Genomic DNA, 27,839 nt, shown 5'->3' on the forward strand with positions numbered 1-27,839 from the left:
CATACACACTCCGAGGAAAACTTTGCTAGCGCCCGTTTCATTTGTGTCAGAAATGGGCCTTTTTTACTAGTGTTAAAATAACATTCTTAACAATAGCCCACTTTGATAACTACATCCCTTAATGATCATTTTTAATTTTTTCCTACAGAGAGGGTAATTTTATTATAGGGCATGTAGGCAGTGAAAGTGTTTAGGTGCATCTATTGCATATATTTCAACAAAGGCAACAGATGTGCCTTTTGGAAAATTCTCTAAGTATCCTGTTAAAATTACCCATTGTGCAGAAAGAATCCCACATCTTTTACATATTTGCCACTGTGCAGATTTTATAAGAAATTTATTTCTGCATGCAAAGTGTCATTTTACATATATACAATAATAAAAGACTTACAAAATTATCCCCAATATGATTTACCCTTATCTTTCTGTATTTAATGGAAACAGGCACAAAGGAATTCAAGGCAAAGACTTACTGTAGCATTTTGGGGTTGGAGACCATCCACTCTCGGTGCAGACAATCTCTCCTTCTTGGTTTCCAGCTTCAGTTGTAGTGCCAGCCAGGCAGGACAGTACAAGTTTCTTTCCCTTACTCATTGGAAAGTAATGCTTTCTAAAACTATAATAATACTGTGCAATCCTTCCGTTTTCAATGTTTGGAAAATCACATACTTTATCTGAAAATAACAAGAAATGAATTATTTGTGATATTCAGAATCTACTGCAGTAGGATGAGTAATATTTTGAGAAGGGTAATTAATAAGGTCTGGCACAGAAAATTTTACAGAGTGAGTCACTAACCTGTGTTAACCTCAGTATCTTGATTAGGGACTCATGCAGTAAATTTCATTTTGTGCTGTTGTGGCTAGGAACATTGCATGTTCCTAGCTGCAGCAATGCAAAGATCAGGCCAGTTCCAGAATCAATAATCTCCCATCACCCAGTCCCCCAATCCCAATGCCCTTGCCCCAGAAGCTCCTTTTTGGAAGCTCCCTCCATTAACTCCTGCCCATTCGGTGTCCACTGCAAAATGGTGCCCCAAGCCCCATAGTAGTAGTTTGATGGTACTACCACTAGGGGTCAAGCTGTGCTATTTATTTTGCATAATAATGAGGTGATTTAAATGGAAATTCTAAAATCTAGATGCCTGTATTTATGTGCTCCTTGCATGTGTAAATGTATAGAATACTAGAACTTATTTAAATCTACCATTTTGTTATTTCAGGCATTATATGGGTTCACTTCGGAGTTGTTGATTAACATTTTTAAGGATTTTTTTATTTGGCCATTCAGCAAGATTACAATTATCTCTGGTTGTTCTGCCCCCATATTCATGGAATCAGGGAATATATTGTTATGTATATTTTGTATGAGTATCATTTGTATTCAATTGCATTGTCGGTGTAATAGATAGCAGTACATATTAGGGCTGCTATCCCTGTAGTTTGCAGTAACCTGTGACAGACTACTTGTGAAATTTCTCTATTGGCTCTTAGTTCTGAGCTAGGGCCAGCCCTCTCACTCTGCCCCTGGGGGTTGTGTGAGAGTCCTAGTCTTGCTGGCATACCTTTATAATCAGCAGCTGTTCTAGAGGCTGATCCCTCCTCAATATACTGTGATTCCACCAAAATTCTTTATTATTTATTCCCAATTAATTTCCAATATTCTCACACTGAGTATTACAGCTTTTCCTCTCAGCTGCGCTCCTTGCCTCTGAGGTGGCTGGACATACTCTATTTTGCAGAAGGCAACAATTCTTTCCAAGCAACTGAACTGTAAGTTGATTTTCTTTGTTTGCTCTGGTTGCTACATTAAAGAAAAGTTGAATTAAGAATTGAGGGGCCCTTTTACTAACCGTGTAGGCACCTATGCATGTCCATCAAGCGCCAATTTGGAACTACCGTCCAGCTACCACGTGACCTGGGTAATAATTTCATTTTTTTACATGTATCCAATATTTGCGCTGGCACTAACCGGGAAGTGATCGGCAGTGTGCGCACTAGGATGATTACCGCCCAGTTAACATGTGAGACTTTACCGCTAAGTCAATGGTGGTGGTAAGGTCTCAGGCCCAAAATGGACTTGTGCCAATTTTTATTTTGCTGCATGCCCATTTTTGCCCCAAAAATAAAAAGGCCTTTTTTGCAGGTGTGCTGAGAAATGGACCTGCACATGTCCAATACACACGTCTACACCTGTGCAGGCCATTTTTCAGCGCACCTTAGTAAATGGACCCCTGAGAGACTACTGGTAAAGTTTTTGCTTGGGAATGGTTTAGCTGGCTGTTGAAGCTTTTTGACCTCACCTAGCCTAGAACAGCACAGTAAAGAATTTTGGAATTGTCCAGTGGATTTTACTGATAAAGATTTTGGTGGATATTCTCAAAGTATCACATGTATGGATAACAGAAATTGTTTCAGTTTAAGTGCATGTGTGTATACAGAGTAATTACAAGCATTACAGTGCATCAGCAAGTTCTTAATGTGAAAGTAAAGCAGAGTTAAAAGTGTATTGCCTTAAAAAGCTTCTAGGGTGTGACCTCAAGTGAAAATTGATCTGCAAGAGAATTGTACAGTATTTATCTCAACTCCTTCAAGGAAAGACATAACCACTAATTCAGCTCTTTGTATGGAGTGTTTGTATGGAGTGAGTGTATTAGTTGTGGATGCACATGAAATTAACTCTGGAGAAAGTCTCAGCCTTAATATAAATCTGTAAAATTGCATTGCCTTGAAAAAAATTGTGAAATCTTCTAAGTAAATTATCAGAGCTGTGAATTCATAAGCTTTAAAAGACAGCAAGGAGCAGCAGTTCCTTTCAAGGAGAGTGCAAACCTGCATAATTAATTACCTGCCAGGTGCTTGCAAAGGGGACAGAGCTTACCTGCACATCCCCAACTGTGGATATAGTGATAATCAAAAGTATCTATTTGAGCTCAACCCCCCCCCCCCCAAACTGCCTGCAAGATATAAAGGAAATATCATATAAGGGCTTCCCAGCTCCACAGTCTCTAGGATTGTACTCCAAGGTGCTGCCTGCATCCTTCCTCCCAACTGCTGTTCAAGAAAAAAGAAAAAATAGAGAAGGGGTTTATTTTAACAGAGCAAGCAATGGCAGATTCTATTTTGTTACAGGCTGCAGTAACTGAGCAAACTGAATAAAATACAGCACACGCCAGATATGGCAGTGAGAAAGGTTCTAAAAGGTCTAAAGAACACGTGGAGGGGCATGATCGAAAGGGGCGCCCAGGTTTTCCTGAGGATATCCTCGTGGGACGTCCTGGTGAAGGGGCGGGGAAACCCGTATTATCGAAACAAGATGGGCTTCCATCTTTCATTTCGATAATACGGTCAGGGACGCTGAAATCGCAAAATTTAGGTTGACCTTAGAGATGGTCATTCTTAGAGATGGTAATTACCGATTTTCGGCCATAATGGAAACCGAGGACGCCCATCTCAGAAACAACCAAATCCAAGCCATTTGGTCATGGGAGGAGCCAGCATTCTTAGTGCACTGGTCCCTCTGACATGCCAGGACACCAACCGGGCACCCTAGGAGCACTGCAGTGGACTTCACAAATTCATTCCAGATGCATAGCCCCCTTACCTTGTGTGCTGAGCCCCCCAAACCCCACTCTCCACAACTGTACACCACTACCATAGCCCTAAGGGGTGAAGGGAGCACCTAGAGGTGGGTACAGTGGGTTTCTAGTGGGTTTTGAAGGGCTCACATTTACTACCACAAGTGTAAAAGGTAGGGGGATGGGCCTGGGTCCACGTGCCTGAAGTGCACTGCACCCACTAAAACTGCTCCAGGGACCTGCATACTGCTGTGATAGAGCTGGGTATGACATTTGAGGCTGGCATAGAGGCTGGCAAAAAATATTTAAAAAGGGGAGGGGGTTTAGTGTGTGAGGGGGGTTGTTGACCACTGGGGGAGTAAGGGGAGGTCATCCCCGATTCTCTCTGGTGGTCATCTAGTCAGTTTGGGCACCTTTTTGAGGCTTAGTCGTTAAAAATATGGACCAAGCAAAGTTACCCAAGTGCTCGTCAGAGACACTCTTCTTGTTTCCATTATCAGTCGAGGACGCCCATGTGTTAGGCACACCCCAGTCCCGCCTTCGCTACACTTCCAACACGCCCCCATGAACTTTGGTTGTCCCTGCGACGGAAAGCATTTGAAGATGCCCAAAAACGGCTTTTGATTATGCCGATTTGGGTGACCCTGGGAGAAAGACACCCATCTCCAGATTTGTGTCAAAAGATGGGTGCTCTTCTCTTTTGAAAATAAGCCTGATAGGCTTAGAGGAAAGTCAGAGAAATTTACGGGACAGAAGCAATGAAAGACATAGTAGATCATATAGACCCAGCAGGGGAGAATCAGTCCCAACAATGGCAGCTCTAGATGCAATTCTAGAACTTTAAGTTCCAGGTCTCTAGAATCACATAGGACAAGCCAATCCAGCAGGTCTGCTATGCGCTCCATTGCTCTTAAACTGCAGTTGGAATCATAGGCTGCTGAATCAAAAGTTCTTTATAGTAAACAAGAAGCAGCCATAGAACTTGAGAAACTTAGAATAGAAGAAGAAGCAAAAGCAGCAGCTGCCACTTCACACACAAAGGCAGGATTAGAAGAGATGAAGGCCACTGCTGAATATAAGAAGGCAGAGTTAGACAATGTATTGAAGGTGATCCAGCAAGAGAAAGAAGCAGCTGTCATTGAGGCCCAAGTTAAAGCTCTTGAAGAAGCCACAAAGCAGGATGGCAGGATGTGCCAGCTCAGCCACATTATCACAGAAGATTCTGCCCAGCGAACTGTAGACTATGTGAAGAGATATATAGAGGTATATAAAATATTGAGTGGAGTGGAACAGGTGGATGTGAAGCATCTGTTCACACTTTCCAAAAATACTAGGACTAGGGGGCATGCCATGAAACTACAGTGTAGTAAATTTAAAACAAATCGGAGAAAATGTTTCTTCACCCAACGCGTAATTAAACTCTGGAATTTGTTGCCAGAGAATGTGGTGAAGGCGGTTAGCTTGGCAGAGTTTAAATGGGGGTTAGACGGTTTCCTAAAGGACAAGTCCATAAACCGCTACTAAATGGACTTGGGAAAAATCAACAATTCCGGGAATAACATGTATAGAATGTTTGTACGTTTGGGAAGCTTGCCAGATGCCCTTGGCCTGGATTGGCCGCTGTCGTGGACAGGATGCTGGGCTCGATGGACCCTTGGTCTTTTCCCAGTGTGGCATTACTTATGTACTTATGAAGGCACATACCCTAGCAAATGAAGGCACACAGTTACAGTCTGACTTAGAAGAGTCATCAAATTCTGAGCAAACACATTTCTCTACACTGGAGTCTCCCTCACCTGAAAGGAGGAAGCCTACGGTAAAGCACAGCAAGGAGGCAGACCAGAACCACAGTGATCCGCATACTTGCATGCAAATGGATGCACTAGCACTGGCTCTCACTCCAGGAAAATGCACCAAGGAAAACATTTCACCCACAGACTCTGTCACCAACCAGGAACTGGGCTCAGATAAGTTGAGCAGTTATGCCCAGCAAAATAGTCTGTGATTAAGCAAGAGCCACCTGACCAGCAACACTCCCTGCCTGACTCCAGATAAACCCCAGCAAATAGCTAGCCACAGGTACTAGAAACACAGCATACTAGAAACTTCAGAGAGTGAAGATCTATTAACTTACATGGCTCACAAAAAGATAGTGAACATGTGGCTTACCCAGTTCAATCACTGCCCTAAAAAGTATAGAAAGTGGAAATCTAACTTTAAGGATGCCACAGCAATTATGAATCTCCAGTGCATGAGACAAACCTAATGATAAAGTGGTTGGTAACTGAGTCAGCCAACTGTATAAAGAGATTACCAGATACATATATGCATGACATCTCAAGAGGTTTAAAAGAAATTTGGAGAGACTTGACCAGCATTATGACAGCCCAGAAACTATCCAACAGGCACTGATGAAAAGAATAAGGAGTTACCTAAAGGTGACAAATAGAGATAATGACAAGCTACAAGAATTAGGAGATCTCCTCCAGGAACTGGAAGCACTTAAAGCCAATCCAATTCTTCCTGACCTGCACTACTTGGATACAGCTCAAAGCTGCCATATGACATAAGAGAAAAATGGTCATCAGTAAGTGCCAAGTATAAAGAGAATCAGCAAGAAAAGTTTCCTCACTTCACTGTCTTTCAGATGTTCATTTGAGATTTGGTAAAGAAGAGAAATGACCCCAGATTCATGTTTGATGTACCTGAAGCAGGCAAGACAGACTATTCCTTTGCCAGTCAAGAAGCATGGCAAAATACCAGGAAACATATAGCTGTACACATGGCAAATATGTTGTTCCCAGTAACCAGACCATCCGATCGTCCTACTACTACAGAGAAAATAGAGGATCCACACAGTGTCCTATACAAATGTTACTCTTCATCCAAGCACATGGCTAAAAATTGTAAAGCAGCTATCAAATATACAGAGTGCAATAGTGACCAGCATTTCAGTACCTTGTGCCCTAACAAGAGTAAGCCTACTCCTACAAAAACCCCAGCTTCAGTCAAGCCACAATGGAGAGAAGGAGATAGAGCAAGCATCACCACTGAATGTTACTACAAACTGTACACAAGTGTGCAAAGGAGGCCACAGTGGACGATCATGCACCAAGATATGTATAGCTAAAATATTCCAGTTTTCCAAGTGACCAAGGATGATAAATAACCAACACTTTCAGTAGATGATAGAAAGTTCTAGAAAATTATGGATAAGGAATCCTACAAGGATTAGTCAAACAGTTGGGTAGCCCCTTGCCCCTGTACCATTATGGTTGCCCAGATCATGACATCCTAACAACAGAGAGCAAGCCTTCTCTCACCTCACTTCATTGCAAAAGATTCTGAGAATGAAACCAGAGACAAAACAGTACTTTACAACATTCATGCAGAGCATGCTAGATAATGGCCATGCACAGCCAGCTCCAACATTAAAAGACAACAAAGAATGTTGGTATTTACCTACCTTTGGGGTGTATCACCCACAAAACCCAGGCCAGATCAGGACTGTGATTGATTCCAGTGCTCATTTTCAAGGAATCTCACTCAACAATGTGCTGCTTTCTGGACAACAGCCTATTAGGAGTCGTGATTCACTTCAGAAATGAACCCATCGGCATAACAGCAGATATCCAACAAATGTTCTATTGCTCTGTCGTACACCCAGACTACAGAAGCTACTTGAGATTCCTGTGGTACCATGATAATGACATCAACCAAGAAATTATGGAATATTGAATGACAGTTTATGTCTTTGGTAATAGTCCATCACCTGCAGTAGCAACCTACGGGCGTAGAAAGGAAGCCCAAGAAGGTGAAAGAGAATATGGCACAGATGCCAGAAATTTCATTGAGAGAGACATTTATGTTGATGATGGTTTTTAGTCCTTACCTACCATAGGAGAGGCCATTGAATTGCTAAAGAGAACACAAGCAATGCTGACAAAGGCCAATCTGAAACTTTACATAATCCCTTTCAACAGTCTAGAAGTAATGAGAGAATTTCCTGCAGAAGATTACGCCAAAGATATAAAGGATCTAGATCTAAAAGTAGACACTCCTCCACTTCAGATTGCATTAGAATCTAAAGAGAGATGTTTTTATCTTTCAAGTCTCCACCCAAGAGAAGCCATATACACACAGAAGTATCTAGTCTATAGTCAATAGTCTGTATGATTCCCAGGGATTTGTGAGTCTAGTTACCATTCAAGGTAAATCCCTACTGATGGATATTCCATTACCTCCAGAAATGTGGCAAGAATGGGAGAAGTTGAAAGATTCTCTAAAGGCTCTTGAACAGCCTGACCATTCTAATGCAATTCTTTGAAGGGGTGAACAAACATGTGGATAATGGTGAGTCAGTCGATATTGTGCATCTGGATTTTCAAAAGGCATTTGACAAAGAACCTCATAAAAGACTCCAGAGGAAATTGGAGAGTCATGGGATAGAAGGTAGTGTTGTGTTATTGTGGATTAAAAACTGGTTAAAAGAAAACAGAGAGTAGGATTAAATGATCATTATTCTCAATGGAGAAGGGTAGATAGTGGGGCTCCCCAGGGATCAGTGCTGGGACTGCTGTTTTTTTAACATGTTTATAAATGATCTAGAGATGGTAGTAACTAGTGAGGAAATTAAATTTGCTGACGACACAAAGTTATTCAATTTGTTAAATCGCAAGAAGATTGTGAAAAATTACAAGAGGAACTTACGAGACTGGGCATCCAAATGGCAGATGACGTTTAATGAAAGCAAGTGCAAAGTGATGCATGTGGGAAAGAGGAATCTGAACTATAGCTACGTAATGCAAGGTTCCACACTAGGACTCACTGACCAGGAAAGGGATCTAAGTGTCATCATTGATAACTTGAAACCTTCTGCTCAGTGTGCGTGTAATGGAAATGTTTGTGCTTGATATTGAGTTCTGCCTAAGTATTAAAAAAGGAGGCCGGAAGACCAAACGACAGCCGGCGTGGTTAAATAGTGAGGTGAAGAAAGCTATTAGAGCTAAAAGAAAATCCTTCAGAAAATGGAAGAAGGAACCGACTGAAAATAATAAGGAATGGCATAAGGAATGTCAAGTCAAGTGCTGATAAGGAAAGCTAAGAGGGACTTCAAAAAAAAGATTGCGTTGGAGGCAAAAACACATAGTAAAAATTTTTTTAGGTATATTAAAAGCAGGAAGCCAGCAAAAGAATCAATTGGACTGCTAGATGACCGAGGAGTAAAAGGGGCGATCAAGAAAGACAAAGCCGTAGCAGAGAGATTAAATGAATTCTTTGCTTCGGTCTTCACCGAGGAAGATTTGGGAAATGGTATTCGAAGCTGACGAGTCGGAGAAACTTAATGAATTCTCTGTAAACCTGGAGGATGTAATGGGGCAGTTCTACAAACTGAAGAGTAGCAAATCTCCTGGACCGGATGGTATTCATCTCAGAGTACTGATAGAACTGAAAAATGAGCTTGCCGAGCTATTGTTAGAAATATGTAATTTATCCTTAAATCGAGCGTGGTACCGGAAGATTGGAGGGTAGCCAATGTAACATCGATTTTTAAAAAAGGTTCCAGAGGAGATCCGGGCAATTATAGGCCAGTGAGTCTGACATCGGTGCCGGGCAAAATGGTAGAGACTATTATTTAGAACAAAATTACAGAGCATATTCAAAAGCATGGATTAATGAGACAAAGTCAACATGGATTTAGTGAAGGGAAATCTTGCCTCACCAATCCACTACATTTCTTTGAAGGGGTGAACAAACGTGGATAAAGGAGAGCCGGTTGATATTGTGTATCTGGATTTTCAGAAGGCGATTTACAAAGTACCTCATGAAAGACTCCAGAGGAAATTGGAGAATCATGGGATAGGAGGTAGTGTTCTATTGTGGATTAAAAACTGGTTAAAAGATAGAAAACAGAGAGTAGGGTTAAATGGTCAGCATTCTCAATGGAGAAGGGTAGTTAGTGGGGTTCCACAGGGCTCTGTGCTGGGACCGCTGTTTTTTAACATATTTATAAATGACCTAGAGATGGGAGTAATTAGTGAGGTAATTAAATTTGCTGATGACACAAAGTTATTCAAAGTGGTTAAATCGCGGGAGGATTGTGAAAAATTACAAGCGGACCTTACGAGACTGGGAGACTGGGCGTCTAAATGGCAGATAAAGTTTAATGTGAGCAAGTGCAAAGTGATGCATGTGGGAAAGAGGAACCCGAATTATAGCTATGTCATGCAAGGTTCCACGTTAGGAGTCACGGACCAAGAAAGGGATCTAGGTGTCGTCGTTGATGATACGTTGAAACCTTCTGCTCAGTGTGCTGCTGTGGCTTAGAAAGCAAATAGAATGTTAGGTATTATTAGGAAAGGAATGTAAAACAAAAATGAGGATATTATAATGCCTTTGTATCGCTCCATGGTGCGACCGCACCTCGAATATTGTGTTCAATTCTGGTCGCCGCATCTCAAAAAAGATATAGTGGAATTAGAAAAGGTGCAGAGAAGGGCAACGAAAACGATAAAGGGGATGGGACAACTTCCCTATGAGGAAAGGCTAAAGCGGCTAGGACTTTTCAGCTTGGAGAAAAGGTGGCTGAGGGGAGATATGATAGAGGTCTAAAAAATAATGAGTGGAGTGGAACGCTTGTTTACTCTTTCCAAAAACACTAGGACTAGGGGACATGCAATAAAGCTACAAAGTAGTACATTTAAAATGAGTTGGAGAAAATATTTCTTCACTCAACGTGTAAACGCTTGAATTCGTTACCACAGAATGTGGTAAAAGCAGTTAGCTTGGTGGAGTTTTAAAAAGGTTTGGATAACTTCCTAAAAGAAAAGTCCATAAGCCATTATTAAAATGGACTTGGGGAAAATCCACTACTTATTTCTAGGATAAACAGCATAAAATGTACTGTACTGTTTTGGGATCTTGCCAGGTACTTGTGACCTGGATTGGCCACTGTTGGAAACAGGATACTGGGCTTGATGGACCTTCAGTCTGTCCCAGTACAGCAGCACTTATGTACTTAGCCATACTCTAGGCAGCCGCCTAGACCACATCAACTAAGGGGTTACACTTGTTTCTTTGAAGACACTTCAAAACACTGTGATCTGTTTACTTTGTCACACCTGTCGTTATGGTCACAGTACACATCTGTTAAAGCTGTATCATTGGTTACCAGTCCAACAACATACCTTTTACAAAGTAGCAACACTGACATTCAAGGCTTTCCGAGTAGGTTTACCTGACTACCTTTCCTGTCTCACAATTCCTTATTCTCCAGCAAGAGTTCTACACTCCATTAATGATCATTGTCTAATCCATCCAAATCGCAAATTTGCATATTTAGAATCAACTAGGCATTGTGCATTTTTCTTTCTTTCTCCTCATGTCTGTAACAATCTTCCCCTTTCCCTCCATAGCAATCTCTCCTTTAAAAACTTTAAATCTGAACTTAAGACTTGGCTTTTTATACAGGCTTTCGGAGTACTAGATAGTTAGAGTTCACCAGCCACTTCTCTCTCTCTCTCTCTCTCTCTCTCTCTCTCTCCTCTTGTTCCCCTTCCTACTATATGAAGTTTCCCCTCCCCCAGTTCCCTTTCTCCACCTGTCTTCCCTCTACCCTTCTCAGTTTGATTGAATTTACTTTCCCATCAAAAATGGAAGTCCTTTCCTTTTTACTGAAATTTTTGTAATATGTACACCATTCTGCCCTGTGTAGTCAGTTATGTGCCAATGATCAGAAGCCCCGTGTTGTTCCAAACAGCGCTCTAAAAACAGCACTGGAACAGTGCGGAGTTATAATGCCCCTATGATCAGAACCAATAGCATGCAAATTTAGGCACACTATTAGTTCTGATCATAGAAGGTGAGAGTGTCCTTCAAACTGGCATTCTTCCATTTCATCAATTCATGGTAATGGTACACATCTTTGATGGTAACAGAATTTAATCTTCTGTAATCTACACAAAAACAAAGTGTACCATCTTTCTTTTTTAGAACAACAGTCGGAGATGCCCATGGACTGTTACTCTTCCTAAGTATTCCTTTGTTAACCAGCTGAAATATATGTTCCTTAAACTCTGAAAATATTGTGGTGACACATGGTTATAGGGTAATTTAAATGGAGGCTCTTTTCCAGTATCGATTCCATGAAGTACTAAATCAGTGTATCCTATGTCATTATTATCAACAGAAAATACTGTCATATTTTAAAAGCAATTTTTTTAATTTACACTGCACTTCAGTCATGTTATCCCATTCTATGCTTACTGGAGATATTTCCATATCTTCCATCTCTGGCATCACCATATGCATAGGAGCCAACTTTTCAAAATTATTGGGGGTGCTAAGCTCAATGGAAATGATCCCTCCAGGACACGTACAAGGAATTTTCTCAATATTGGAGGTGCTCAAGCACCCACAGCACCCACGGAGTTGGCTCCAATGACCATATGTATTTTCTCTGGCTTTTCTTCTGTCCACAATTCTGGGTAAATCATTTCAACCGGTTTATAAATTTCTGCCACACAGATTTGGGGTGGTAAACTTACATCCGATACTCCTGTATTCATTAATCCTACCGGAACAATACCCTCTTTTGGCTTAACTAGAGCATTAGCCATCATCAGATTATTGGGTAAATTAATTACACGAGTTGCTGTGACTACCATATTGAATGCAGCCATTTTATGTATTTCTTCACATCTACCTTCTATTATTTTCTCTGTCAAAGCTGGAATTATATACTTTTGATTACCCAAAACCTTTACAAAACCCAATCTTTCATCTGAATCTCTTTCTTCATATTTTTTCCGCGGCATGAATAACTGCCAAGACCTCGTTTATTTGTGTACTGGAAAGACTTGGATTTTTTGTAGCAGAAATTAATATTTCTGGGAAGAAATCTTCCGAGAGTTTAATGATATTCATTCCAACTAAACCAGGAGTATACTCTTCTTCCAGGATTTCAGAATCTTGGAAATCTTTCACTATAAAGATATAGTGTCCAGGTATTGTTTTCCCACCAAATTTAGGGGCCATTTTACTATTACTATATTACCTTTCATTTTCTTTTCTAGAAAAAAATAATTCCCTGTGTGTCTCTGTATCTCTATTCCTTTGTTCTAACAGGTTGTGCTGAATTCTCTCCATCTGTTCCAATCTGCGAGATATATCCCTTAACAAGGAATAATCTTCCTCTGCAGTTCTAGAAGTACTAGATTCTACCTCCTTGCGAGCTGATTCATATCTTTGTAACCGAGAACGTTCCCATTTTGGCAAAACATTTTCCTTTTCTGACCTTTTTATTGCAGCTTGCAACAGATCGCTAAACATCTTCCATTTTCTTATCCATCATTTTCCGTAAGATGTCATCTTTTAAACCAAATACAAATTGTTCTTTTAATGTGGTATCAGGATCCCTAATCTGGTCTGGTTCATGGTTTAATATTGCATAAAGTTTTTCTTGTAACTGATATGCATGTCCTTGGGATTACCTCTTCACCAAGCAATATGTCTCGGGAAGTGTAGCACAGGTACTGGATAACTTTAAACCTACCATAGGGTTACCAATCACACCGTGATGCACCTGAATGGACATAATGCACATAAAATTGCATTGAACAAACTTGGAGCTAACAGTTACCCCTTAATAATGAAACAACAAGGAGCAGTATGATATATCCATTGAACAGCACAAACATTCCATAGGCATAGATATCGTATTTTGCCAGCTTGACCTTAATGTGCCTTCTAATGAGCAGTCCTTTGTAACCTTACAATAATATAGTTCCTTGGCAGTGTTTTACTTGGGTGGTGTAGCTTGGCCACCTGTATGCTCCCTGTGTTCGTTTGGAGTGCATATCTCATTGCAGCCCTGGTTTTGTCCTTTAGTATGTCTTTCAATTTATAGTAATGGAATAAGGCCTCCATAAAGTTGCTGGATGTTCTAAAGCTTATGTATAGATAGAGAGAGTACTATTTATATGGAAAACATATTTATCCAATGTATCTTTCATAGCATAAGACATAAGAACCTAAGAGTAGCCATACTGGGTCAGACCAATGGTCCATCTAGCCTAGTATCCTGTTTCCCAAACAGTGGCCAAGACAGGTCACAAGTACCTGGCAGAAACCCAGATCGTGGAATCATTCCATACTACAGATCCCAGGGCAAGCAGTTGCTTCCCATGTCTGTCTTAATACCAGACTATAGACTTTTCCTCCAGGAATTTGTCCAAACCTTTTTTAAACCCAGATACGCTAACTACTGTTGCCACTTCCTCCGGCAAAGAGTTCCAGAGCTTAACTATTTGTTGAGTGAAAAAATACTTCCTCTTATTTGTTTTAAAAGTATTTCATGTAACTTCCTCAAATGTCCCAGAGTTTTTGTACTTTTGGATGAGTAAAATTTGATTTACTTCTACTCGTTGTACACTACTCAGGATTTTGTAGAAATCTATCATATCTCCCCTCATCTGTCTCTTTTCCAAGCTGAAGAGACCCTAACCTCTTTAGCCTTTCTTCATACAAGAGGAGGAATTTTTTTTTTATAAATCCAAAAACATTAATTATTGATCTGTAACACTTTTAAGTACAACCAACTTGCTGGCAGATGGATTTGCAAAGGAGTTCTTTCCTGTTATGCTATAGGTGGAATGAGTATTTTTTAGGGGGAGGGGGGACATGGGGGAACATAAAATAGCCACCTGCACACTGAGTGTCCTAAGACCTCACCAGTATGGCTGCCACAATAACTGAATTGTGCAGTATTATAACCCCTCCTAAGATGACCGCCAGGTGCTGTAGTGATTGGTATGTGCCTGCCTATCACAAGATACCTATACTGATCTTTGCTAGCTAAATAAAATAAAATTCCCTTAAAGTGGGAAAAACAATTTTGTCTGAGTGACCTCACTAAAACTTTTATTTTTCTTTCCCTCACATTAACTACAAGGAGAGAATTATCTTCAATTTCTTCTGTCTTCTTCAGAATAGCACTCATTCAAGTTTCATTCACTCTTCTAAAACATCACATTAAAGTGAAAACATTTTCTTTAAATTCAGGACACAAGACCCCTGGCGTGTCTTCACACCCAAATTAAACTAAAAAGGTCTTTGTACTTTTAATTTAATTTATAGAAAATCTCCTTTTATATAGAGATATTCTTCTCTGAATTTTATTTATCAGAGGGAACTTGTAAAGTCAAGAACAGACTTTTTAAATCACACCTTGATCTGAAAACTTATTTAATAATTAAGACAAAGTTTATATATTATTGCTAGTGACAATTTCCTTTGTCACAGATTTTAAAAATTATCTTAGAGTTAATTATCAGTTTAAACTGACCAGGTGAAATTCTCTTCTGAGTTCAAATTTCCCTTTAAATCCTTAGGAAAGTACTCACTTTCACGCTTACTCACTTTAGACAACTTTTATTTCCAGTAACAAACTCTTCATTTCCACACACTAAAACTCTCTCATGCAGACAGCACTCATACAGCACTTCAGCTCTCTTCAAAGCTGTCTGTTGCTCTCCCAACAGCTGTTTCTGTTCAGGTTCCCTTAGTGACTGGAACAGCCAATCAGATAGCGTCTGACAAACCTGCAGCTCACTCTAACATTCCATTTACCCATCTATATAGAGTAGTTACTTACCTGTAACAGGTGTTCTCCGAAGACAGCAGGCAATATATTCTCACATATGGGTGACGTCACGTCGGCCCGGAGGACTTTCTAGCAAAGTCCACATCAAAATCAAAAAATGTCCCCTGTCGCGCGGGCGGATGCAGTGCGCATGCGCGCGTCCGTTTTCCCGCCCGTCGCGAGGGCACATTCCTCAGTTAATTTTCAAGAATTAGAGGAATAGAACTCCAAAGGGGAGGTGGGAGGGTTGTGAGAATATATTGCCTGCTGTCTTCGGAGAACACCTGTTACAGGTAAGTAACTACTCTTTCTCCAAAGACAAGCAGGCCAATATTCTCACATATGGGTATCCCTAGCCCCCAGGCTCACTCAACATAACAAAGAATGGTCAATTGGGTCCCGCAACGGCGAGGACAAAAACAAAATTGACCTGAAACCAAACACAACTAACTGAGAGTGCAGCCTGGAACAGAATAAAAATGGGCCTAGGGGGGTGGAGTTGGATTCTAAACCCCAAACAGACTCTGCAGCACTGACTGCCCAAACCGACTGTCGCGTCGGCTATGCTGCTGAAGGCAGTAATGTGATGTGAATGTGTGGATTGAAGACCACGTCGCAGCCTTGCAAATCTCTTCTATGGTGGCTGACTTTAGATGAGCCAGTGACGCCGCCATGGCTCTAACATTATGAGCCGTGACATGGCCATCCAAAGTCAGCCCAGCTTGGGCGTAAGAGAAGGAAATGCAATCTGCTAGCCAATTAGAAATGGTGCGTTTTCCGACAGCAACTCCCCTCTTATTGGGATTAAGAGAAATAAACAGATGGGCGGACTGTCTGAAGGGGCGTGTCCGCTCCACGTAACAGGCCAGTGCTCTTTTACAGTCCAAAGTGTGCAACTTGCTTTCGCCCGGGCTCATGTGAGGAGGGGGAAAAAATGTTGGCAAGACAATTGACTGGTTCAGATGGAACTCCGACACCACCTTTGGTAGAAACTTTGGGTGCGTGCGGAGAACTACTCTGCCATGATGAAAGACAAGGAAAGGTGCATGAACTACCAGGGCTTGAAGCTCACTGACCCTACGAGCTGAAGTAACAGCCACCAAGAAAATGACCTTCAAGGTCAAGTACTTCAGATGACAGGAATCCAGTGGCTCGAAAGGAGTTGTCATCAGCTGGGTGAGAACAACATTGAGATCCCATGGCACTGGAGGAGGTTTGACAGGGGGCTTTGTCAAAAACAAACCTCTCATGAAACGCAAGACTAAAGGCTGTCCAGAGATAGGCAAACCATCTACATGTGAATGATAAGCACTGATTGCGCTAAGATGAACCTTGACCGAGTTGGTCTTAAGACCAGACTCGGATAAATGCAGAAGGTACTCAAGCAAGGTCTGTGCAGGACAAGAGAAAGGATCTAGACCGTTGCTGTCACACCAGACGGCAAACCTCCTCCATTTAAAAGAGTAACACTTATGTGTGGAATCTTTTCTGGAAGCAAACAGGACTCTGGAGACACCCTCAGAGAGACCAAAGGAGGCAACCTCTATGCTCGCAACATCCAGGCCGTGAGAGCTAGAGACCGGAGGTTGGGATGTAGAAGCGCCCCCTCGTTCTGAGTAATGAGGGTTGGAAAACAGTCCAATCTCCATGGCTCTTCTGAAGAAAGTTCCAGAAGAAGGGGAAACCATATCTGACGGGGCCAAAATGGCGCTATCAGAATCATGGTTCCCTGGTCTTGCTTGAGTTTCAGCAGAGTCTTCCCCACTAAAGGGATGGGAGGATACGCATATAGGAGTCCTGTCCCCCAAAAAAGGAGGAAGGCATCCGACGCTAGTCTGCCGTGGGCCTGAAGTCTGGAACAGAATTGAGGAACCTTGTGAGTGTCCTGGGAAGCAAAAAGATCTATCGATGGAATGCCCCAAACTCGAAAGATCTTTTTGGCAATAGTCATGTTCAAGGACCACTCGTGAGGCTGCATAACTCTGCTCAGCCTGTCGGCCAGACTGTTGTTTACACCGGCTAGATAAGTGGCTTGGAGAAACATTCCATTTTGACAGGCCCATAGCCACATCTGCACGGCCTCCTGACACAGAGGACGAGATCCGGTACCCCCTTGCTTGTTGGTGTAATACATTGCCACCTGATTGTCTGTCTGAATGAGAACAATTTTGTTGGCTAGCCGATCTCTGAAGGCCTTCAGGGCGTTCCAGATCGCTCGCAATTCCAGGAGATTGATCTGGAGATGCCTCTCCTGAAGAGACCAAGCTCCTTGAGTGTGAAGCCCATCTACATGCGCTCCCCACCCGAGGAGGGATGCATCCGTCGTCAGCACTTTTTGTGGCTGAGGAATTTGGAATAGGCGTCCCAAGATCGAATGGTCCACCAATTGAGGGAGTTGCGAAAATTGATGGACAGCCGGATAACATCCTCTAGATTCCCCATGGCTTGAAACCACTGAGAAGCTAGGGTCCATTGAGCAGATCTCATGTGTAAACGTGCCATGGGTGTCACATGAACTGTGGAGGCCATGTGGCCAAGCAATCTCAACATCTGCCGAGCTGTGATCTGCTGAGATGCTTGCACTTTGGAAACCAGAGACAGAAGTCTGTCCGCTCTGGGTTCTGGGAGATAAGCACAAGCTGTCTTTGTGCACAACAGAGCTCCTATGAATTCCAATTTCTGAGCTGGGACGAGATGAGACTTGGGATAATTGATGACAAACCTCAGCATCTCTAGCACCTGAATAGTCATCTGCATGGACTGCAAAGTTTCTTGCGGGGAGGTGTTCTTCACCAGCCAATCGTCCAGATAAGGGAACACATGCACTCCCAGTCTGCGTAGCGACGCTGCCACTACTGCCAGGCACTTTGTAAATACCCTGGGTGCAGACGCCAAGCCAAAAGGCAAAACACTGAAAGTGCTGTGATCCCAGCCGAAATCGAAGATACTTCCTGTGAGTTGGAAGTATCGATATGTGAGTGTAAGCATCCTTCAAGTCCAGAGAGCATAGCCAATCGTTTTCCTGAATCATGGGAAGAAGGGTGCCCAGGGAAAGCATCCTGAACTTTTCTCGGACCAGGAATTTGTTCAGGGCCCTTAGGTCTAGGATGGGACGCATCCCCCCTGTTTTCTTTTCCACAAGGAAGTACCTGGAATAGAATCCCAGCCCTTCTTGCCCTGGTGGAACGGGCTCGACCGCATTGGCGCTGAGAAGGGTGGAGAGTTCCTCTGCAAGTACCTGCTTGTGGTAGGAGCTGAAAGACTGAGCTCCTGGTGAGCAATTTGGAGGTTCGGAAATCAAATTGAGAGCGTACCCGTACCGGACTATTTGGAGAACCCACCGATCGGAGGTTAAGAGAGGCCACCTTTGGTGAAAAAATTTTAACCTCCCTCCGACCGGCAGATCGTTCGGCACAGGTACTTTGATTCCGGCTATGCTCTGCTGGAGCCAGTCAAAAACCCGTCCCTGGTTTTTGCTGCTTCGGTGCCCGCTGCTGACGAGAGCGAGCGGGCTGGGGTCGAGCCTGAACCGGCTGACGGGAATAAGAAGTGTACTTGCGGTTCCTAGAAACGAAAGGAGCACTTCTTCTTCCCTTAAAAAACTTCCTAGAAGTGGAAGTGGTTGCAGAAGGCGCCCGGCGGGAGAGAGAATCCATAGCGTTGTCACGCTGGTAGAGATGATCAATCATCTCTTCTACCTTCTCTCCGAAAAGGTGATCCCCCCGGCATGGGATATCTGCTATCTTCCGCTGAGTTCGTTCCTCCAGGTTAGAGGCACGCAGCCATGAGAGCCTGCGCATCGTTATACCTTGAGCAGAGAAGCGAGATACCACATCGCAAGTGTCAAAAACGCCCCTGGACAGGAACTTGCGACACGCCTTCTGCTGCCTGATCACTTGACGAAAGGGTTCGGCTTTCTCCTCTGGGAGTGTATCTACCAAACTCTCAAGTTGCCTCACAGAGTTCTGCAAATGAATACTCGTATAGAGTTGGTACGACTGGATCTTGGCGGCGAGCAGACCAGCCTGATACGCCTTTCTCCCAAAAGAGTCCAAAGTTCCATACTCCCGCCCTGGGGGCACCGAGGAGAAGCTCCTGGAACTCTTGGCTCTTCTGAGAGCGGAATCCACCACCGCTGAATCATGAGACAATTGAGCCCGCATGAGACTGGGTTCCCCGTGGATCCGGTATTGGGACTCTACTTTTTTGGGGACGGTTGGGCAAGAAAAAGGCTTATCCCAGTTCCTCAGCATAAGTTCCTTGAGAGTCTCATGAAGAGGCAGAAGATGAAGGTGGAGATGGATAATCCAGAACCTCAAGCATTTTAGCTCTGGGCTCATCCACAATTTCCACGGGGAAGGGGATGGCCTCAGACATCTCCCGAACAAAAGATGAGAAAGACAAGCTCTCGGGAGGAGACAGCTGTCTTTGTGGCGAGGGAGTGGAGTCAGATGGAATGCCTTGAGAGTCCTCACCAGAGAACTCCCCATGCACTCCATCATCATCCTCTGATGACGTATTGTCAGATGGGGCTAAAAGCTCAGACAGAGCCGCCCGGATCTGAGCCCATCTCGACGAAGAGGCTTGACGGCCTTTATGATGATGCCGAGAAGTTGACGGTCCCTGAGACTCCGGAGAAGCTTCCTGCCCCGATGTCTCGGGAGAGCCAACTCGGGAAGTCAAAGACACCGGCGCCGGAGGCGGCACCGGTGAAACAGACCTCACCACAGGCTGAAGGCCTGATGCAGAAACATCCGGCACCGGCAATGTCGATACCTCCGACGCCGTCGGCACCGGTGCCTCTGAAATCATCGACACCGGCACCGCCGACGCTGTCGGCACCGACAACCTCGATGCCGACGGCCACTGCTGCATCTTGTCCATAAAAAATGGAAACATGGCCTGCATACGCTCATCAAGAGCTGCTGCCGGAAGATGCTGAGGGGTCGGTTGAGGCATTGGAGGCAAAGTCTGCTGAGGTTGGGGAGTGGGGACTCGGCTGCCAGTGACCCCACGCGTCGGAACCTCAGTAATAGAGGGAGAGCGGTCCTCTCGGCACCGACGCTTCTCGGGTATCGAATGTATCGATGACCCGGAGCTCCCGGTGCCGTGACGCGAAGGAGACCGACGACGATGCCTCTTGGCCTTCGCCCGACGCATGTTGTCGAGACTCCTCGGCACCGGAGAAGAAGACGTGGAATCCACACGTCTATTCGGGGCCGGGTCCGATGCAGGACGGTCCCGGGGGGTCTGCAAAGCAAGAGGCGCCGAGGCGGGTGGAGACCCACTCGATGCATCACTGCTCCCAGCGTGCATCGGTCGAATGGCAGCCTGTCCCCGGTCTCCCGGTGCCGACACTTCCTTCGACGTCGACCTCGACGACACCGGCTTCGAAGACATCGTCCTCGACGGCACCGACTTCACCGGCGCCGATTTGGACGGCGCCGACTTAGACGACGTCGATGGTGCCGACGTCGACGGCGCCGAAGCCGAAGCACCGGGCCCAAAAATCTTCTTTCTTTGGGCATCTCGAGAGAGCAGTGTCCGCTTTTTCATTGCGAGACACAGTTTGCAGCTCTCTGAGCGGTGGTCCGGCCCAAGGCACTGAATACACCACGAGTGTGTGTCAGTGCCGGAGATGGCCCGATGACAGCGGGCACAAGGCTTGAAGCTGCTGGGCGTCTTCGATGACATCTCGGGAAAAACTGTCCCTGCCAAATCAAAAGACGCGATTGTGTCATTAAAGAAAGGACACAAGAAAAAAAGGGGGAAAAACAAAAATAAACCCGAACGAGCGATTTAAATAAAATCGCAGGCTAAAAGAAAGGAAACTTAATAAACGAAAAAACGCTAATAACAGTAGTAAGGATACTTTTTTTCTCACGAATCTTCACCTCCGGGCACAGCAACACGAAGACGAAAGTCGAGCTCCGTGTCACCTCAGACGCGGAGAAGAAAAAACTGAGGAATGTGCCCTCGCGAAGGGTGGGAAAACGGACGCGCGCATGCGCACTGCATCCGCCCGCGCGACGGGGGACATTTTTTGATTTTGATGTGGACTTTGCTAGAAAGTGACGTCACCCATATGTGAGAATATTGGCCTGCTTGTCTTTGGAGAATAATAAATCCCACCTTGAACATTCTGAAGCTCACTCCAAGGCAGAGAAGCACAAAAATCCTGTAGTCTTCATAGGCTAGGACCAGTCACCCTCACTCATAGACCCGCCCTCAGCCACGCCCCATCTGTACATAAAACGCTACCTCAACATTCTGAAGACAACCTGCTGAAGCCATCTGCAAAATCCCTAAACAGTTCGTAAGTTCATGGTGGTGAAGCCATCCAACTCACCATGTCTCTCTGCCCCGCCCTCGAGGGCGGAACACAGAGAGTAAAGGGATCCATAAAGGCACCCCTACCAACTGGCAACCCCCTCCAACAAACAACGACCCAGGCAGGGGGAGTGTCTCCATACTCCTCCCCCTGCCTAGGAATCGCTACAGACTGCTGGCAAACTCCCCAACCACACGACCACACAAACACACACACACACACACAAACACACAGACAAACACATACACACACATAAACACATACACACACATAAACACACACACAAACGCAAACACACACACATAAACACACAAACACACACACAAACAAACACAAACACACACACACAAACACATACACACACATAAACACACACACAAATGCACACACACAAACGCAAACACACACACAAACACACACACATAAACACACACACAAACGCACAAACACACATAAACACACACACAAACACATACACAAACACACACAAACGCAAACACACACAAAAACACACACAAGCAAAGACACACATAAACACACACACATAAACACACACAAAAACACACACAAGCAAAGACACACATAAACACACACACAAACACACAAACAAATGCACACACACACACAAGCACACACAAGCACACATAAACACACACACAAACAAACACACACACACATAAACACACACACACACACACATAAACACACACACAAACACATACGTACACAAACACACACAAACGCAAACACACACACATAAACACACACACAAACACACACACACACAGAAACACACACACAAATGCAAACATAAACACGCACGCACACACACACACACACACACACACACACACACACACAGAGTACAGACCTGTGGTGAAGAGGTGCTGAAAGGAGAGCTGCTGTACCCTGTGGCTGCTGAACAATGCAGAGGGGAGGGGGCCCCCCTGCAGGAGGGCCCCAGGCTGAAAGGCCTAGCACACTTGGAGCTGAGAAACACTATGAAGGGGAGGCTTCCTCCACCCAAGCCCCAAGCATGCAACCAGGAGAACCAGGAGAGCCCAGGCCTGTGGACGGAGGAAGGACCAGAGCCCAGCAGCGCTTGCTGAGGAGCCAGCTCACCCTGACTGTAAGTCCTGGCCATAACATTCCTAAGCTGGGTGAAGAACAGGGGGCAAGAAGGCAGGGCCCGGGTTCCAGAGCAGGGTTCTCTGCATCCAGTATCAGAGGAGAGGTGGTGGAAGAGAATAGCGGAGAGTCTGAAGAGGACGTTAGTGAGGAAGAAGAGGAGGAGAAGGAATCCAGGCCTAGGGCCTGGCAGAAGAAAGAGGCCCAGCATATGACTCCTGAAGAGGTAATTAGATCAGTGAAGAAAATGAATCGAGTAGAAGGTGAAATAGAGGTACTGAGGAAGCGGCTGAAGCTAGCAAAAACTATGTGTAACCTGGCTTCCACTGGCCCACGAGACAAGTATGTTAAGGGAGTTGAAGCACTCCAGAAGCGGCTTACAGCAAAACAAAGGCAGCTGCAAAAACTAAAGAACTGCAGAGATAATCCCCTTCGTGAGGTTTTCCTGAACAGGGAACGCATGCAGCAGACCCAGACGCAGTCCCAGATCCAGCAGGAAGCAGAACCCAGAGACACACAGGACTCCGTGGTTCCAGACACCCCAGAGGCTATGCTGGAAGGGACAGCAGGGGAAGAGAAACAGCAGCAGCCAGAAGGAGGGAAAGACAAGACTGACACAAATAATTCCCAGTTATCATCAGTATTTTATTTCCTACAGGATTCCCAAGAGCTAGGTGCTCCATCCACTTACCAGCCTTGTAGAACAGAGGCTCCTAGTCCAGTTGTGGCAGGTACTGTGGATAAGGAGGGGCTCCAGCACTGCATGCAGCAAGAGAGCCTGGCAAGTTTGGAACACAAAAGAGCTATGAAACTGAAAAAAATTCAAAAACGTCCCTTATACTTAGAGAGCTGGCAGGGCATAGCCGAACCCACAGAGAAGAGCTCAGGTTTGCTGGGAGAGACAGAGAAGAAAGACAGCCTGGAGAATCAGAACAGTTTGAATGCTGAGGAGAATCAGAACAGTTTGAATGCTGAGGTAGGAGAAGAATCACTACACACTGAGCAAGTACAGAAGTTACCAGGAACAACGGGAGGGAAAGTAGAGCAAAAACAAGGGGTTTTGCAGATGGAGACAGAGACTAAAGAGGATGGGAAAGTACAGGAATGGAGTAGTGGAGTACTACAAGAGATGGAAGAAGCTGAGAGCAAATATGGTGGACAGAGGGCGGGAACATCGTGGGAACACCACAGTCACTCATGGACAGAATTGATAGGGCAGACCTCTGAGCAGGGCTGTCCAAGAGCTGCCATCCAATCTCAATCAGAAGTGCTGATGACATCATGGGGGAAGCTCAGTGACAGGCAGGGGCTCCCAATAGATTCTGCCACTCAGAAACAAGAAGAAAGAGCAGAAGGGAGCTTCTCAGAAACTCATGCCCATCAAAGCAGGAGTCCCAGAAAGGAGAGAGAGAATTGTGGAGAGTGTCAGCTGCACCAGGAGGCGGAGCCAAGACCCAGATCGAGTGAGACAGGGCATGGAGGAGAGTGTCAGCTGCACCAGGAGGTGGAGCCAAGACCCAGACTGAGTAAGACATTGCCAGATACAGAGAGAGTACATGAAGGAGAGTGTCAGTTGCACCAGGGGGCGGAGCCAAGTCCCAGACCCAGTAAGACAGAGCATGGAGGAGAGTGTCAGCTGCACCAGGAGGCAGAGCCAAGACCCAGACTGAGTAAGACAGTGCCAGATACAGAGAGAGTACATGAAGGAGAGTGTCAGCTGCACCAGGAGGCGGAGCCAAGACTCAGACTGAGTATGACAGTGTCAGAAACAGAGAAAGTGCATGGAGGAGAGTGTCAGCTACAAGAGGAGACAGATCCCAGACCTGGTCTGAGTGGGACAGTTGCAGAGCAAGGGAACGAGTGCTGGTTGGGAACAGCAGCAACTGGCAAAGGACTGGAAGTAGAATATTGCAGAGGGGGAAGAGACAGAAACAGCACAAGTGAACTGAACATAGTGGGGTTAGTGGACATGGGAGAGGAGGGAGGGGAAGAGAGGGGGAGGGGAGGAAGGCAGGAAGGGAGTGGGGAAGGGGGGAGCATACTGGTATCAGCCCCTTTATCCTTTGCAGCAGTAGTACGGGGAGGAGGGGCAGAGACAGGGAAGGAGGAGGGGAGGCAGGAGTCAGACATGGAGACAAGGGGAAATCCATTTTCTGGTCCGTTGCGGGGTCCCGGGAGCGGTGTTACCCCAAAACGTCGAAATGTTGTCCAGCTGCGTTGGGTGGGCACAGGGGTAGCACCACCTAGAGAGGTTGTTTTAAGAATGGTATTCTCCCTTGGCTTTATCCCTGAAGATTTGTATGCATGCATACACCCTGTGGGAATCCCTGAATATGATATTAGTTTCTTAACAGGGCGAGGTTTGGACCTGTTTTGGGAAAAGTACACAGAGGTGCAGCATCAGGGTAGATGGGTGGATTTTAAGGCTGTCCCCATCAGTAGACAGGACGCAGTCCAGATTACCATTTTGGTACGTAATGAATCTCTTATGGCTGCAGACCTGTCATACTGGTTGGGACGGTATGCCGAAATTAGGACCCCATTAAGCAAAATACCAGACCAGAGTCGTGTGTGGGCGGGGGGGTGGAGTGCCCTTGTAAAATTAAAACAGGCAGGCTATGTCACCCAACATATACCTTCAGCCGCATACATTGGAAGGGATCGAATTCAATGCTTTTATGCAGGACAACCCAGACAGTGCTACAGGTGCGGATCTTTCCGTCACTTAAGCATGTCATGTACAGTGTTAAAGTGCTCGCGATGTGGTAGTACAGATCATGACACCAGCGACTGCACTACCATACGCTGTAACCTGTGTGGAGGCTTGGGGCACCCTTTTAGCAAGTGCCCACAAGCATCGCACAATCAGGTAGAGGAAGAGAGGAGGGGGGAGGAAGGGGCACAAGCAGAAACTACAAGGATACAAGGACAGAAGCGGGAAGCATTAAAGGGATTAATGGATAAATCAAATACCACTATTCATACAGAGGCAGGCACTAAGGGAAAGGGAAAGGGGGAGAAAAGGGCATCAGGTTTGGATCACATTCAAAGAAGGGGTATTTGTGAAAGGATGGAAGAAGGAGGGGGGGAGAAGGGGGAGAAGAAGGGGAAGCATGGACCCTGGTAGGGAAACATGGAGGGAAGGGGGGTCGGAGGAAGGAGGGGAGGGGGCTAGCCCGAGCGGGGAGAACAGATATTCTGGAGAAGAGCCAGAGTAATCGATATGCAGTGTTTCAGGTTTCAGGTGAAGGAGAGGGTGATCTTGAGATGAATCCACCCCAAAGGGAGGTTTTGGAGGAGAAGAGGAGGGAGGGGAGGGGAGCAAGGAATGAATCATCTGAAAGACTTAACAGAGAGGAGCCAGCAGTGTTACCCCCAAGTCTAACATCACATCCTACTAGTTTAACGAAGGGCCTCATGCAGGAAATAGAGGAGGGTAAGGAAGGGATGAAAGGGGAAAGGGCTGGTCCAGAGGAAACCAAGAAAAAAAAGGGTAGAAAGAAAGCCGGGGAAGATGACTCAGAGTGGGAGGATTTGGAATTAGAAGAAATTATAGAGGATCCTGAAGAAATGATGGGGGCAGGAATATCTGTGAAGAGGGATTGCGGTGAAGAGATGAGGAGGGGTAAGAAATTTAAGAAATAAACCATGGCTGCCTTGTCCTTAATCTTTGCAACTCTGAATGTAGCCAGCATAAAGGCAGAGAGAACTAGATTTGTCGCCTTTAGCGATTTGACCCAGTGCAAGGTAGACTGCATCCTGTTGCAGGAGACTCATTTGGATTCTTTGCAGCTCCTGCACCGGGCCAAGAGAGATTGGAAAGGGGGGGCCCTCATTCTGGTCTCTGGCCAAAGAAAGATGCGCAGGGGTGGCTATTCTTTTTGCCACCCGAGAAGTGGAGATTACGAGGGAAATAGAGGTGGAGATAGGGAGGTGTGTTGTCTTAGACGTTTTCATTAGAGGGGTAGCAGTGCGAATCATTAACTTTTATGGGCCCCAGATTAGTTGGGAACGCAAGCAGCTGTTGCTCCGGGTGAAACCGTATTTATATACAAGCAAATTGGTGGTATTTGGAGGAGACTTTAATATGGTCTTACAGCAAGCAGATAGAAAGGGGTCCAGGCGTCAGGTGGGTTATGACAGCCTCCAGCTGGCAGCAATTGTAAAACAGGCAAGACTGGAGGTGGCGGGAGGGAAGGGGTTCACTTTTAGAAGGGGAGACACGGAGAGCCGTATTGACTGGCTCTTTGTAGGCGGGTTGGCTAAGTTTCAGGGGCAGCCGAATAGATGGACGGAATATTCAGATCATGCCTTAGTTTCCACAGTCTTAACAATATGCGAAGGGGCGCAGAAAGGCCCAGGATTTTGGAAACTGAGTGCAAAGTTATTAGAAGTAGAGGAAAACAGACAAATATTTGAGGGTTTTTTAGCAGACCAAGAAACACTATGGGAGGTGATGGATGATAAGGGAGCCTGGTGGGACATGGTAAAGGGGCGAGTCAAGGCCCTTTTCCGGTCCCTAGCCAGGAAGCAGAGTCTGGGGTTACAGGCACAGTGCTGTCGTCTTCGTAAGCAATTGGACCACGCGGTCTCCAACCATCTAGAGAAGGGAGAGATAGAAGCTTTGCAGGCCCAGTTGAGGCTGTTGCAATATGATCGATACGCTGCTTTGCTTCTGGAAAGGGAATATGGGCATCGGTATTCCCCGGATCCTTTCCAGAATTGCAAGGTAGCAGTAGGACACAAGGTCATTTATGCTATGAGAGATGAAGCAGGGCAGCGATTGACGAACCAACGTTCAATCGAGGCCAGGGTCATTCGGTTTTACACCCAATTGTGGGGGAAAGAGAGCTTGGTTTCTAACTTCATGCTATCATACGTGCAGAGTGCCCCAGGCTTGGAAAAGGTTTCGGAGGGGGAGATGGAACAACTGCTTAGGCCCATTACCACAGGAGAGGTAGATGATGCTATTGATACGCTATCAGCACGTACAACTCCGGGTCCCGATGGGCTGACCCCAGAGTTCTACAAAAATTCCGTGTGGTCCTGATTCCAGTGTTAGCTGCAATTTTTAATAATTGTTTGCAGAACGGGCGTTTGGCCCCTTCACAGCAGTGTTCTATTTTGGTTCTCCTCGCAAAGAAGGGAAATCTGGAACTTAT

At 45.2% G+C, this 27,839-nt stretch overlaps 1 protein-coding gene across 2 annotated transcripts in view; it reads right to left on the reverse strand.

Annotated features, from left to right (window-relative positions):
• Positions 1-27,839, reverse strand: part of F13B (coagulation factor XIII B chain) — a 145,441-nt gene that overhangs the window by 108,929 nt on the left and 8,673 nt on the right. For both annotated transcript variants that reach the window (XM_030207384.1, XM_030207383.1), the window contains exon 2: positions 474-674. In XM_030207384.1, the coding sequence (XP_030063244.1) occupies positions 474-674 (201 nt within the window). The remainder of the gene's footprint in view (positions 1-473; positions 675-27,839) is intronic.

This window comes from Microcaecilia unicolor, chromosome 6 (genome assembly GCF_901765095.1).
Source record: "Microcaecilia unicolor chromosome 6, aMicUni1.1, whole genome shotgun sequence".
Taxonomy (NCBI): domain Eukaryota; kingdom Metazoa; phylum Chordata; class Amphibia; order Gymnophiona; family Siphonopidae; genus Microcaecilia; species Microcaecilia unicolor.